At 32.4% G+C, this 14,434-nt stretch overlaps 1 protein-coding gene across 1 annotated transcript in view; it reads right to left on the bottom strand.

The window, feature by feature from the left end:
- Positions 1-14,434, bottom strand: part of Cdh9 (cadherin 9) — a 146,575-nt gene that overhangs the window by 26,256 nt on the left and 105,885 nt on the right. Inside the window, exons 3-4 of the mRNA XM_074077688.1 lie at positions 7,993-8,287; positions 525-644 (exon numbers count right to left, since the gene is read on the bottom strand). Of these exons, the coding sequence (XP_073933789.1) occupies positions 525-644; positions 7,993-8,287 (415 nt within the window). The remainder of the gene's footprint in view (positions 1-524; positions 645-7,992; positions 8,288-14,434) is intronic.

Raw genomic sequence — 14,434 nt, 5'->3', positions numbered from 1 at the left:
AAATTAAGATATGCTATGTAAGACTATCTTAAATTAACCACAACAAACAGAAAATAGTGTGCTAAATATCTCTTTTATTCCAAAACAAATTTAATGTAATTTGCAAAATAGAGACAGTTTTACGATGGGCTATTCTTCAAGAATTAGCATTTGCCGAATCAATTTAGTCTTTTGATTACAAATTAACTTTGATAAAAATGTTGACAGATAAGTTTCCTGAGTTTTGAGACTTATCATCTTTTTAGGTTTTGAGTATTTCTTTGTGCTACATAATGTGCCAAATCTGTGCAATTTTGTTGGAGTATCTTAACTTTAAACTCACTAACAAATGTTTAAGGAGCTAATGATACAAATATGCTGTTTCAATATTAGGAAGTTTGCTTTTGTTTCCTCAGAGTAAATGTTTGTAGTAAATACTAATCTGAAACTGAATGGATCAGATTTAAAATGTGGAAAACTTTAAAAAAAATTGTTCATCCAGATGTACTATATAATGAGAAGTCAACCAAAACAAATGTTTTTACCTGATTCTGGGTCCACGGAGAAATATGGCTGTCCTTGCAATATGCTATATACCACTTTGGCACTGTTTCCATAGTTAGCATCATCTGCGTCTGTTGCTGTCACTTGTATGACAGGTGTACCTATGTAAACCCCACCCCAAACACAGATGCATAAATACTTCCAAATTTGAAACTTTTTTTCTGAAAAAATTTTCGCTGGTACTGTGGTGTTTCATACCATAGGTATAAGCTTGGAGGAATTTGTTAAATGATACTGCTTTAGAAATCAGTTCATTTTCTCTCAAATTCAAACAAATTCTTAATTTATTGCTCACTTAAAGTACTGAAAAATAAATAGACATTCCATCACAAAGGTGAGACTAGCTAATGAACTGAATTATTAATTGAGTGGGAATATTGTAAGGAACAGTTTTTACTGAGTGTAATGAACATGAAATTTAAAATTAATACTTTTTTTTGTTATCTAGAAGTGTATAAAGATAAATCCAGCCTGTCTAATCCCCTGCTGCTCCTTACTCTGGTAAATTGGGTATTGTAAATAGACTGAAAAAGGAAGAGTTGCTGCTATCATAAAGAAACATACATAAACAACATAAACTTCATTTGCAGAGTGGGAGATTAGCATGAAAGCAACCTGGGGTAAATTATCAGAATTAAATACAAAATTAAGCTGCAAATATTTTTTCTTGTACACATGTTTACAGTATACCTTGTTCTGGAGCATCTATGCCTATCTTTAAAATATAGACAATACAGTCACATCTGACTATGTTTCCTCATATATTGCGGTATGTAAAGAGGCTACATGTTTGCAAACAATTAGTTTCCAAAAGATACTAAGGAAGTGTGTAATTCTATGTAACATCCAATATAACAAATGAGCATTATCATCTGTTTAATTTTCTATTACAAAAGTAAAATTATTTTTCTAGGGCTAGAAATCATTATCTTTGAAAAGGTTCAGAGTTCTTTGTAGCAGCTAGTTTCATAGACAAACATAAGGGAATGTATTGATGGATATTTTGTTATTTTTGCTTGAGCTTCATAAAGAATCAAGGATAGATCTAAACAACCTTTAATGAAACCTATCAGTTATTCCCTTGGGAAAGATGAGTTTGTCGGACTTTGTTAGTGTATATATGCGTTTTTAAAGCTTTCATTCTGACTCTTAAATTGTAAAGTTCTTGAGGACAGGGTGAATTCCATGCTGGTCCTCTCATCTATTTTAAGATCCCACATACAATACTCATTCATAAACGTGTTTAATTTATTTGCAATTAATATTTCTCAAATTTCGTGTGTACACATTTAAACAAATTCCAATAAATAAGTGTATTTTCCAGTAAACTTAATACCAACAGCTCATTTTCCTTCAACACATTTGAACACATGGATTTTCAAAAGTCCTTTTCACGTTTTCCCAAAATTAGTTAACATGCAATGAGAACTTTAGCTCTCGTCCTTAAGGCCTGTGTTTACTCTGCTATGATGGAACTAAGACATACTGTGGGCAAAAAGAAACATTATATAGCACTCAGTCTACCTCAGCTGTAAGCTTTTATCATAGAAAGTTTATCCACATATAGGCCAAGTAACCCAAAACAAAAGTGATAAAATGATTTTTCCTTACAGTAAGGCCTCCAAATCCAATTATAGTGGTTTTCTGATAAATATTTAATTTAGGTTAGTTAGAATACAACTTTCACATGTGAAAAATATTAAAATATGAATTATTAAGCTTTACCAATATGCTGGGAGTACTAATTAACTCATCAGTTTTATGGCATTTCACGTACTATCAGTTCCCTTTTTTTAGGATCAGTTCTAATCAACAATTTGTCCCTAAAACCTAGCAGTGTATCCGGCACAAAGTCATAATGAGAACTTTGAAGAATTTTTAATGTAGACTAAGTAGAATTCTCAGTACTAGATTTTAATTTTTATTTAAGGAATTTATAGTACATATAGGATGTAGCCTTGGGGTGAATAGAAGCTGCTTTTCCTTCCCAGTCTATGTAAAGATTATCTATTCAAAAGACTTTACCCAGTGATCTGACTGGCACCTAGATTAGGACATGGAGGACTCAGTGACTGAGTTGTTTGTTTGAAAACCTGCAGAGGAATTCCTGCTAGGAAACTTATCCACGGTTTGGGAGAAGTGGATCAATCTTTTAGAATGCAGTTAGGAACACATCCAGGTATGGGGAAATCATGCATTTTCATCACCAAATTTATACAACAGCAATTTGCCAATACAGAAAGTTCATAGAAACTCTTTAATCAATAGTACCATGACCATGGAAATATAAAATGTAGGGACATTCCACTAATATTCTAACCAAGTAATATCCTATTTTCCATAATTATACATTTTTATGTATCACCCAGATTGCATGTTCTGATTTGAAGATGCTATCATATTTCAGATTTCGAGAGTTATTGAAGCAACTTTAATTTAAATAAAAATGAGAGGCATGTAATTATAATAGCTAAATAGAATATGGTACATGGTTTTGTTAGAAAGAAAAAGAAAAGGGGGAAAAAGGATTGTGGTTGGTGAGTGAGAAAAAGAAGTGCAAAATATTCTTAAGAAACAAAAATAAATGAAATGAAAATGTCTTTCAAGACACATCCTTTTATCTTCTACCTTCACATCTTATGTTATGAGGTATTAATGATGCTCTATCATTCTCTTTTTTTCCTTTCCCTCTTTCCTCGAGTTTCATAGAGCAGTTCCACTGTTACAAACATATTCTGCATCTAAGTTTGTATATGATCATGCTTGTTTTTGTGTTTTATGTTTATCTTTTGGATCTATCTTCTATGCATGAAAGAAAAGGTGCAGCCTTTGTGTTTCTGAGCCTGGCTTACTTCACCTAACATGATGTCCTCCAATTCTATATCTCATTATTCCTTGTGGCTGAGTAATACTCCATTGTGTGCTGAAAAAAAAAAAGTGGGGGCAGGTAAAGGGGTACTGGAGAGAAATGGAAGGGGTTAAATTGATCAAAGTAGTGTAAACCCATAGTAGGATATACACTGAGAAACCCCTTTGAGCATCAAGTTAAATATTAATAATGAAAGACAGAACTGTAAAATAGGTACAGTGTGTGTGGGAGATTCTAGTGGGAAGAGTGGGGACAAATGAAAGAAACCCTCTTCAATTGTTTTAAGTGGGGCAGAGAGCAGGTTGGGGGAAGAGACATTGGGGGGCAATGTAACTAATGTACCATATAAGTCTTATTGGAATTGTCACTATGAATCTCCCCTGAATAACAAACGTATCCTAATTTTTAAAAAAGCATAAAAAATTTTAAAAGAAAGCAAAGAAAGGGTAGATAATAGGAGATCATGAAAAGACAAGAAATTTCACTTTATTCTATTATACTTTAACTTTGTCCAAAGTTAATTAATATTTAATCTTGGTTACTCTGATTTAAATAAAAATTACATGTATAATGAAAAACAACATTGAAAATGCATTGTTTTCCATCATTTTATTTATGGCTTTTTTGTTGTTTGAATACATGAGTTTAAACTGTTAATGCATGGCTAGCACATGATCTGAAAAAGTTTCTACATACCATCCTTTAATTTTTTTCTCTAAAATGATTTGTTTTTACAGGTAAAATTAAATAAAATCACAATTACAGTAATTAATAAGTTAATCCTTTATTCTCTTTCTATGAGTTACAACAAAAGAACAACATAATTTCAGATGTAAAATAGATCTGTGTTTTTATGTAGGTATTACGTGTGAGTGCATATATAAGTATCTAAAATCATATTGAAATATGCAAGGTTTTTCACACTTGTATTCTTACTTGGACTTATATTTAGAGGAACATTTAAAATAAGAAAAAATACCATTTTGAGGGTGTTAATTTGGAGTCTAATAAAGTAGATTTTCAAATTACATCTTGCATAGAAAGTACAATTAACAGGAGTGAAATAGACATCAATAATTAGTAGATCCAGATTAAAAGTGAGTAGATACTTTTACCTCTTCCCCTACTAACTTTATTTATTTATTTATTTATTTGTTCATTTATTGCTTTTAAATCTAAGATAGTAGTAACATGACCATAGTTTGGGGCAAGTTCATTTAACTTTTGTATACTCATTTGCACATATTTATTAAATGGAGTTATTAATTCAAGTGTCTTCTGTAAATGGTGTCTTTTGCATAACAATGTGTACATTCATAATAATAGCAGTATATATAATGTCTTTCCCAAGGAAACAATTAATGCAACAGTTGTCAGTGTTTATAATAAAGAATTGTAATTGTCCTCTTCAAATAAGAACAAGATTTATCTGCCTTTATTTTTTGCCTCAGCCCTGTGCTAGTCACTAACATGAAATCTAATCATAAGAATGTAATACAAGGCAGATATTGCTTGCATTTTACAGGGAAAGTAAATAAGGCTCAGAGTCCTGATTTGCTAAACCACATTTCCTTTTTATTAGTGTGTGCCAATTGCACAATGGATTTTCAGTATGGTATTTCATACATGGATGTATTGTACTTTGATCAGATTGAGCGCCTCTACTGCTCCCTTTTCAAATCCTCCTCCACATCTATTTTTTCAACTCCTTTCAAGCAGGTTTCTTCTGAAATCGTTATTCATAGACAGAATATATTTGGTATTATTCATGCCTTCCTTACCTCCTCTCTGCCCTCCTCCTCATCACCCTCAAACAGTTCCACAATTACAATTTTATACATACATATATATGCATACACACGTGTATAGATGTGTGTGTGCTTATATATGTGTACACATATTGGTATAGATTTTCCACATATGAGAGAAAACATGCATTCTTTTTCCTTCTGAATCTTGTTTATTTGTTTGCATTTTATTTATTTATTTGGCAATACTGGAAGTTAAACTCAGGACTTCCTGCTTGCTATGTAAGCGCTCTACCACTTGAGCCAAATATCCAGCTCATTATGCTTTGGTTATTATTTTTGAGATCAGGTCTTGTTTCATGCTTAGATTGGTATGGACTGTGATCCTCCTAGTTATGTTACCCTGTATGGCTGTCATGACAGGTGTTTTTCATCATGCCCAGCCATTGAGATGAGGAATCTCATACACTTTTTGCCCAGGCTGTCCTCAAACTGTGATCATACCTATCTCTACTCCCAAGTAGCCAGGATGACAGGCTTCAGCCCTTATACCTGACCTGATTGTCTGCATTGTTAAACCTTTGTTCATTACTACCAAAACCTACAATCGGAGCCATACAGCTGCCTGCTGTGTAATTTTACGAGTTTTATAGGAATCCTAGACATTGAAGAAATTTTAATGGCATGGCTCAAATTCTTATTTTCAAAGCCTTTACTAATCAGAAAGTATAGTATCCACAACCTATAGATGATATTACAGAATTTGTTTTTGAACATGAGAATCCATAATTCTCCTTTCTTGCACAAACTTCTATATTCTTTAAATTATTTCAAGTAATTAAATCAGTGATGTTTCTTAAAAACAATATATAAAGTGCTTATCTCTGTCTTGATATGTTTATATAGTCAATAACTACTGTTAGAACATACATTGGGCTAGTGGTTAATAAGAGAACTACTCATTTAAATTCAGCAGATATATGATCAGAGTTTATTGTGTGAAAGGTAAAAGTTCATTAAATATCACAGGCTAATTTGGAAGAAAATATGTTTTTCAAAATTAAATGTCAATAATCTCTGATAAAGAACTATTCTTTATCAAAATGAAGTAATGTTTCAAATTTTTTAGGTTTATTCAGCTTTAAATAAATTACTGTTAAAATACCTCACTTTCAAATGTCTGTCATCTTAGTTTTGTTTTTCACTTTTCTAAGTATGTCAAATCTTTCAGGGGATGGGAGTGTGAAAGTTTTTGTATTGTCAGATGTCAAAATATCTGACAATATCACACACATACAAAAAGCATGCTTTACAAGGATATTGCTGGAAAACCAAATTACTTGAAAATACAATTTAAAAGGAAGTTGATAAGGAGAATATAATTTGAGATCTATCATCATCTCAAATATAACCTCATAAGACTTTGATGTGCATTAAAACTATCCAGCACATTGCTAGAAAAATAAATATGAATCCAGGTAACTGTGACAGACTAACAGATATTAGACAATATTAAAGCAAACACGTTCACTTATGTTTTATCCCAGGGATGTATGATTCACAGGGCTGTCTGCTGATAACTAAATTTCATTTGATGTGAAACTTTCATTAAAGAGTTGATAGGATTTTTTTCTATGTATAGAAGTTATTTTAGTCTGAAATGTATTAATTTTTTTGGGTGGTATTGGGATTTGAACTCATGACCTCGTATATGTTAAACAGACTGCTCTACCAAGTGAACTATGTATACAGGCCTTCTTACCTATGCTTGCCAATAAGCTGGGATCACAGGCATGACCCATTATGCCCAGTTTATTAGATAAGATGGGGTCTCACTAACATTTTCTCTTTGGATGGGCCTCCAACTGCAATCCTCCCCATCTCTACGTAACAAATAGCAGGAATTACAGGTATGAACCACAATTCCCAGCCCCATGAAACTATATTAGCTTTATAACTAATAAAACTGTCTCTCTCTCTGTTTCCATCTCTCTCTTAATCTCTCCCATTATATACACTTAAAACCGATGTAGAAATAATCTTCAATTAAGCTGTGCTAAATTGGGGAAATTGCATATTTTAGATACTATAATCATTTTTATCATTTGTTATTGTATTTTATGTCTTAAGAATCAGTTCTTTTCTCATTAACAAATCTAAACTTTTCATGTGAATGAAGTTAAATCTAGTCATGCATACAGTTAAAAAATTTGCACATTAACAAGTAGTGTTTATAATCATGGGCAGCTTTAAAAAGGGCAATAGTGATTTTCTGTTTGCATGATAAGAGAGTGTTCAGTAGGTGAACAGAATATGCACAAAAATAAGCTGAAAAACTTGGAATCATGCCATGATGTTACCCAGCTACTTGATCTTAATTCTGCCACTAAGTATGGATTCCTAAGTAAAAGAATGGGGATTTAAGTTCCATTTTCCATGCTTACCACATGGGATTATTTTAATGATCGAATGAGAAAATACTTTAGAAGAAATGTGCCAAAGGGTTAGATGTTATTATTCAACATGATATGAGCAATGTCATACTAGGTTGCTGACACCATGTGCTTTGCTTTCTATGTGACTGACATTTCCATGTCAGTAGGTGAAGGTGTTGATTCCAGTGTGACCAAATAACTCTTCCCAGTAAGTTTCAATGTAAAAGCAGGCCTTAAGATATGTAGAATTGAAAATTATCAGATAGAAATTAGCTTGCACCAAATAGTAGTGTCTAGATACAACTCTTCTCAAGAAAGAGGCCACTTGTCACAACCGCAAAATAGAAATTTAAAAATACACAAAAATATTAGTGTACATGGATTAGTATATACCTACCCACTCCAGACATTTCAGGAACATTGGCTATGTACAAGTCTTTTGTGAATTTGGGCTCATTGTCATTGATATCATGAATTTTTATGATGAATTCCGATTCTGGCTCCACCTGCCGCCCAGTCTTTCTGTCTATAGCCTTGGCACGAAGAATATACAGGGACTTTTCTTCTCTGTCTAATTTCTTTGCAGCGTGAATATCTCCTGTGTTTTCATCTATAACAAACAGACTGCCAGCCCCATCTCCTGTCAATATGTATTTTAAATTTCCATCTCCTTTGTCTTGATCAGTGTGAAGCTTCAAGGAAGCAGAAGAAGAGTTCAGTGAAAGCATGCATCATTATTACAGTAATAATAATCTCAGTACTTACCACTTTGTTTCCACGTAATGTACTGTAATATGGGTCTTAACAGTAATCTCAGTTTTCAGTGGGGAACTGAAGATTTCAAACTTTAAAACAATGATATTTAGACAACATAAAACTAATGAAATAAAATATTGTTCTTTCAACATAAAGAATTTCAAAGATATTTGTGGATATAATGTTATGATAATGTAAACTTCTCAAGCATTATAAAAAATATTATTAACTTAGTTTTTGGATGTAAAATATCAATCATTTAAAATAACTAAATTTAAACATATGATATGAAGTATTTCTGAACTTAATATGAAGATTGCTTTAGTATGAATACCTTAATTTTAAACCAATTTTATCCTCTCTCAGTATAACATAATAGAAGCCGAGTCTCCCTGTTCAGGAAGACCAGTGAGAAAGAGAGAATTTTAAATGCATAGATTATTTTCTATGTGACTTTGGGGGAATACTTTCTCAGCTACAGTGTTCACATTTGTGAAAAATGATATATTTAAGAGACATTTTAAAGTGATTCAAAATAAATGAATTTTCCTCTTTATAAATTGTGTCTTTAAGAAAACTAGCATGTTTTCATAAATCGTCTGCTTTCTTTGATGCACATCCTTCTGTAAAAATAACTTCTTAATTAAAAGCTAGCCAACAGTGTTTTTAAAAAGTGGACCGTGTAATCACAGAAATTTTGAATTAGAAAAATTGAAAAAGATTGGCAACACGAACACTAGAAAGTGGAGCCTTGAAAATTTAATTGACAACATATTTGAATAATATATGTTTATGGTGTATAAGGTGATTTTTGCTATGTTTATATTATACAATGACTCAAAATAGAAAACTAACAAATCCATCATCTCACATACTTACTTTTTTGTCAGGAAACATTTTGAGGAAAATAGATTGAGAGAGTGATAAGCAAAGGGTGTAAAGTTTCAATTAGACAAGTATAATCTTAAGTGATCTACTATGCAGAGTAATGACCATAATAAATTCTAATGCACTACTTATTTCAGAATTGCTAAAAAAGCATACGTTAAATCCAGTTGAAGTCCTAAGTAGCCCAACTGCCTTTTGTTGCTTCTATCACATACTTGCCTAGTCCACTTACAGACCAGACTGCCCCCTTTGTTTTTTTTTTTCTGGTAGTTGAAGTTGAAATGTGTTTCATATTTTACTTCTTTGCTTTTAAGTCCATCAAAGTAATCATATCATATGTAGTTTTTCATTTTCTGAAATCTCCACCATCTCATCTCTTTGGCTCACACAGCAGCCCTTTCCTCTTATCTATGCACTCCAGTCATCTAATGATGCCTCTTCTCTTTTCCACTCCAAACATTTTTTCGTTCTAAACATAGTCATTCGTCTACGTCATAAATGTTCAACAAGGCACAGTGTTGAAGATCATCAACCGAATGACCCACAAACCAGGGTTAGTGTCACACAAATGTCTTTGTTACAATGGTCACATTGTTCTTATTTTTTGTTTGTTTTAAAATCTAAACCTGTTGTACAAGAAGGGAATAATATTAATTTTGAAAACAATATTGTTATTGTAGCTGTTTGATGTCTAGTTCCATACTTACCCATCCTCGACAAAATGGCTCTTAAATCTGGGTGCATCTCTGCCCTTCTTATTTTCATTCAATAAATACCTCTTTATTTGTTTTGTGTTTTGTTTATTTCATTTCAGTGAAGACCTGTTCGTGTTTTCACATCTAATGTGAAAACATCTGTTTCTCTCACCTTTTAACACCCTTATACCTTTCCTGTGTTTTCCTCTAAATAAATGTTTGTTATATCTCATTTTTACTTTTCCTCTATGAGGACAACTTCCCTGACTCAGTTGATTACAGTAGATAATCCGCACCATAATTACTTGGCAAGCTTCACTCCGTATCATGGCAGTCATCACATTTGACATCATGTTAACCATGCCTACTTCACTGTAAAATGTACAATGGATACATTGATAAATGTTTAAAGATGACTGATATTTTTTTATGAAATTTGTATTTTGTATGGAACTTTTGACTTCTGAACCAAGAAAACACATTATTCATTCCAAATATAAGCTGGTAAAGGCTACAAATGAAAAATTCACAGAAAAACAAATAGCAATGTTTATAAAGATAAGAAAAGTTGCAAAAATTTACTTTTAACAAAGTGATTGTATATATGAATAAGAATTTTTATATATTCAATTGACAAAGATCAAAATATTAAATAATATGGGTATTGATGAGAAGTTTGCGAAGCAAGTTTATTTATACACTGTTAGTAAGATGTAAGTACTTTTAACTTTTTGGAAATCAACATGCCCTATGACCTTACGATGTCTCTCCCAGAAATGTATCTGCATGCAGTTTCATATGTCACTACAACTCATATAAAGACGTTCATTGCAGAATTATTTGTATTGATAAATGACTGAAAGCAATCTAATTCTAAATCACAGCATGTTTTCAAATAAGTATCGAAGGTTTTTCCATTACTGTTAGCAAAATCAGGTCATAAATAAAATAAATTTCTTTCTCAGTTTAAGTTATAATTGAGAAATCTCTCCATGTGAATAAAATTATTTTGATGATGACATTTTGCAAAATATTTATAACAAATATTTTGACACTGTACCCTTTATTAGCCTATCTTTTTACTCCAAAAGGTATGAAAACAAATGTATTTATTGCCCTCATCCCTCCCCTGCCAGAAGAAATAATTTTAATGAAATGAAATAATAAAGAAAAAATGAAAAGATGCATATGTAAATAGAGAATAATATGTGTAGGAAAATCATTACTTTGGCAAAATTGTTAAATCAACTAAAATTTTCACTTTATTTGATTAGGCTAATTAATATACAGTGCAAACATCTGCAGTCATTAATATTATGGTCTGTATATACATTGTTAGATGTGAGTTATTAAAGCACATATTAATGAGTAAGATTCATGACAGGATGCACTATGAAATCACTATGTGGTTTTAGTACACTGTTTTCCATAAAAATACTGCCAACAAGTACATCCATTATAGCAGTTATTTAATTTTTATTTACTAATTACTGTTAAAATGTTTTAAACACATTAAGAATCAACTATATTAGTTTCTTGAAACACAGAAATCAAATGGTGAGGAAAAAATGTATAAAATGAATTATAAAGTGTCTCTACTCAATTTTACTGTACTTATATTTATACCCAGAAAAAAAGAAACATAAAAGATCTGTATTGTCTATATTTTCAAATGCATCTTGGGCTGAGACTAGGAAAATTTAGTAGAGGTAAATTTAATTTAATTAAAAATTATTGAAGAGTGCTGTGTGGCAAAGACAATATTCAATATTTCATGGACCTCAACTTAATATTGTGCTATGGATATTATTGATAAGCAACTGAAAGGGAGTAACATAAAGCAGCCTAAATGTTATCATAGTGTCAATTTTGAATTTAAAGATGAATTTAAATACTAATAATTTTAGCTCACCTCTAAGTTTTCCCATTAATTTACAAAGTGTTTTATATAATTGTAAAATTATAATGACTTATTATAACACTATTGACCTAAATATTTTATTCAGCCCTTATGTAATCAATTCAATCTATAATTCACATACAATATTAGATATACGTCTAAATCTTAGTTAGATTAACTTTTATATACCTGAAGAAACAATGCACATTTCAAACATTTTTTTCCTCACTGAAAATATTTAGGAGTCTGAAAAAATGGCTACACATACTAGTTATCACAGTCACTACACTTTTTTTTTCAGTGATGGGGCTTGAACTCTGGGCCTATACCTTGAGTCACTCCACCAGCCCTTTCTTTCTAATGAGTTTTTTTGAGATAGGGTCTTGTGAACTATTTGCCTAGGTGGGCTTTGAACCGCGATCTTCCTGATCTCTGCCTCCTGAGTAGCTAGAATTACAGATGTGAGCCACAAGTGTCCAGCATCACTACACTTTTATTTGAATGCTTTTATACTTAGTTTTCAAATGATTATAAAATTAATTAATTATTTTGTATAGACTGTAGATGATGTGTGAAATTAATAATTGATGGAATTATAGGATATTAAAATAAGTATATTGTCTGAAAGTATTTAATTTCACTTTCTAAATAAAATATTTGCAATAAAATGATTAGTATTGCCTCATTTATTCAAATACTGATCTATCAATAATTTATATTTATTATTCTATACTCAGCTCCTCTAACTCTGGCCATAATATATTTTTAATCTTTTAATTTAAAATGCCATTATATAGTCACCTCTGGTGCATTCCTTTGATACAACACTTGGGTGCCTGAAGGATTGCAAGTTGGAAGGATAGGCTGGGCTACTTAGTGAGACCCTGTGTCATTAATAAATAAAATTTTAAAAATGAATAAAATGTCATTTAGGAATTATTTTTCATAATATCCTAAAAATATTAAGTTCTTTTTGTGTCGATATTTTTATTTTACTCTTTTTTAGAACGTTTTTAATCATCATATAAAACATAAAAATTTACATATGTACCGTGTACCATGCATACATTGTGTAGTGTGTAAACCAGATTAAACACACTCATTTCTTGGATATTTTACAAATATTCTCCTGGGCATTTTTAGAATGTTGCTTTGCATGAAAATAGCATTAAATTAGTAGAATGTGTGAGCATATCACCCTTCCTAAGGTAGATGGGCTCTTCCAAACTTTTTATGGTAGAAAGATCACTTAAGACTTGTCATTCTTTGTCGATATCAAGACAAAGTTCTTTTTGGAGGTTTCTTTGCCTGGTTTTGGGATAAGTGTAATATTGGCTTCATAAAATGTATTAGGCAGTTTTCCTTCCCTTTCTATTTCGTGGATCTCAGACTTAGACTCAGACTGAGACTACAACATTAGTTGTTCTAGTTCTACAGCTGGCCAATTGAAGATCTTGGAATTCACAGCCATTATGCTTATGTCAGTTTTTTCCTTATATATTTTTAAATGATTTTCTCTTTATCTGGAGAACACAGGCAAATATATGAACACAAAAATGAAAAACATTTGAGAAATCACCTTGAGGCTGGCTCTGTCTCACCTGACTACTGGCTAAAAGGACGTTTATTTTAAGGTCCCCGTTACATACAAAGACATTGTCTGGTATCCAGAGAAGACTTCAGAAATAGTTATATATATATATAACTTATACACCTAAGTTATAGCTTTATTAAGACCCAGCATACATCAGGAACACAGTTCCTAACAAGTACCCACTCCATCTCTCACCAAAAAAGCTGCCAGAGTTTTGCAATTTTTTTACCTTTTCTCTCTCTTCTTCTGTCCAGACCTGAACTCCTCTAGCCCACAAAGACCACCAAGAGTATAAACATGAACATATAGGGCTAAGATTCTAGAATAGGTCAGTCACCAAACCACAGAGACAAAAGGTAGTCATCAACTGTGACATTCACTCCTGCCAATACCAGAGAAACAGTCCTGTGAAATCATTAAGGTGAGTTTGTGGCTTTCAGTACTAAGGAGTACTGAACAGGCCATTTCAGTTAACCACTCCTCTCCCTCCACAAGAAAGCTTTTGGTTAAAAGGATAGAGAGAATGTATCCACACCAGTCTGGAAAGAACATACCTTCAGTCTAGCCTGGTGGGAAAGCATCATAGTTCTGTTGCCAAGCTCATAGTCCAGGCTGTCTATAGGCTGGGTAGGGAATAAGCCACCCACCTCATGGGAAATAACAAATTATTTGACCACCTTGGAGAAGCCTACTAGCAAAATGAGCTATATCTGAAGCCATCCCCTTCTCCCTCCCACCCATCATGAAACAGCTTTTGTCCTAAGGGATAGAGAGAACACACCAACACCAGCCAAGCTAAAATATGCCTGCAGACCCACCCAGTGGGGAGGATTACAGCCCTGATGCCAAGCTTGGCTACTCTCTTATTCATGGTTTGCGCAGAGGTCTAAGAGAATATGCCCACACCAGCCTGACAGGAACAAGTCTGTAGACTTGCCCGGTAAGGAGGTACAGAGTACTGCTGCCAAATCTGGCTCCTTTCTTATCCTTAGGAAGAGCTGGAAGC

The sequence above is a fragment of the Castor canadensis genome, chromosome 6 (assembly GCF_047511655.1).
Source record: "Castor canadensis chromosome 6, mCasCan1.hap1v2, whole genome shotgun sequence".
In the NCBI taxonomy this organism is placed as follows: Eukaryota; Metazoa; Chordata; class Mammalia; order Rodentia; family Castoridae; genus Castor; species Castor canadensis.
Note: the sequence above shows the minus strand (reverse complement) of the source record. Positions and strands in the feature narration are given on the sequence as shown.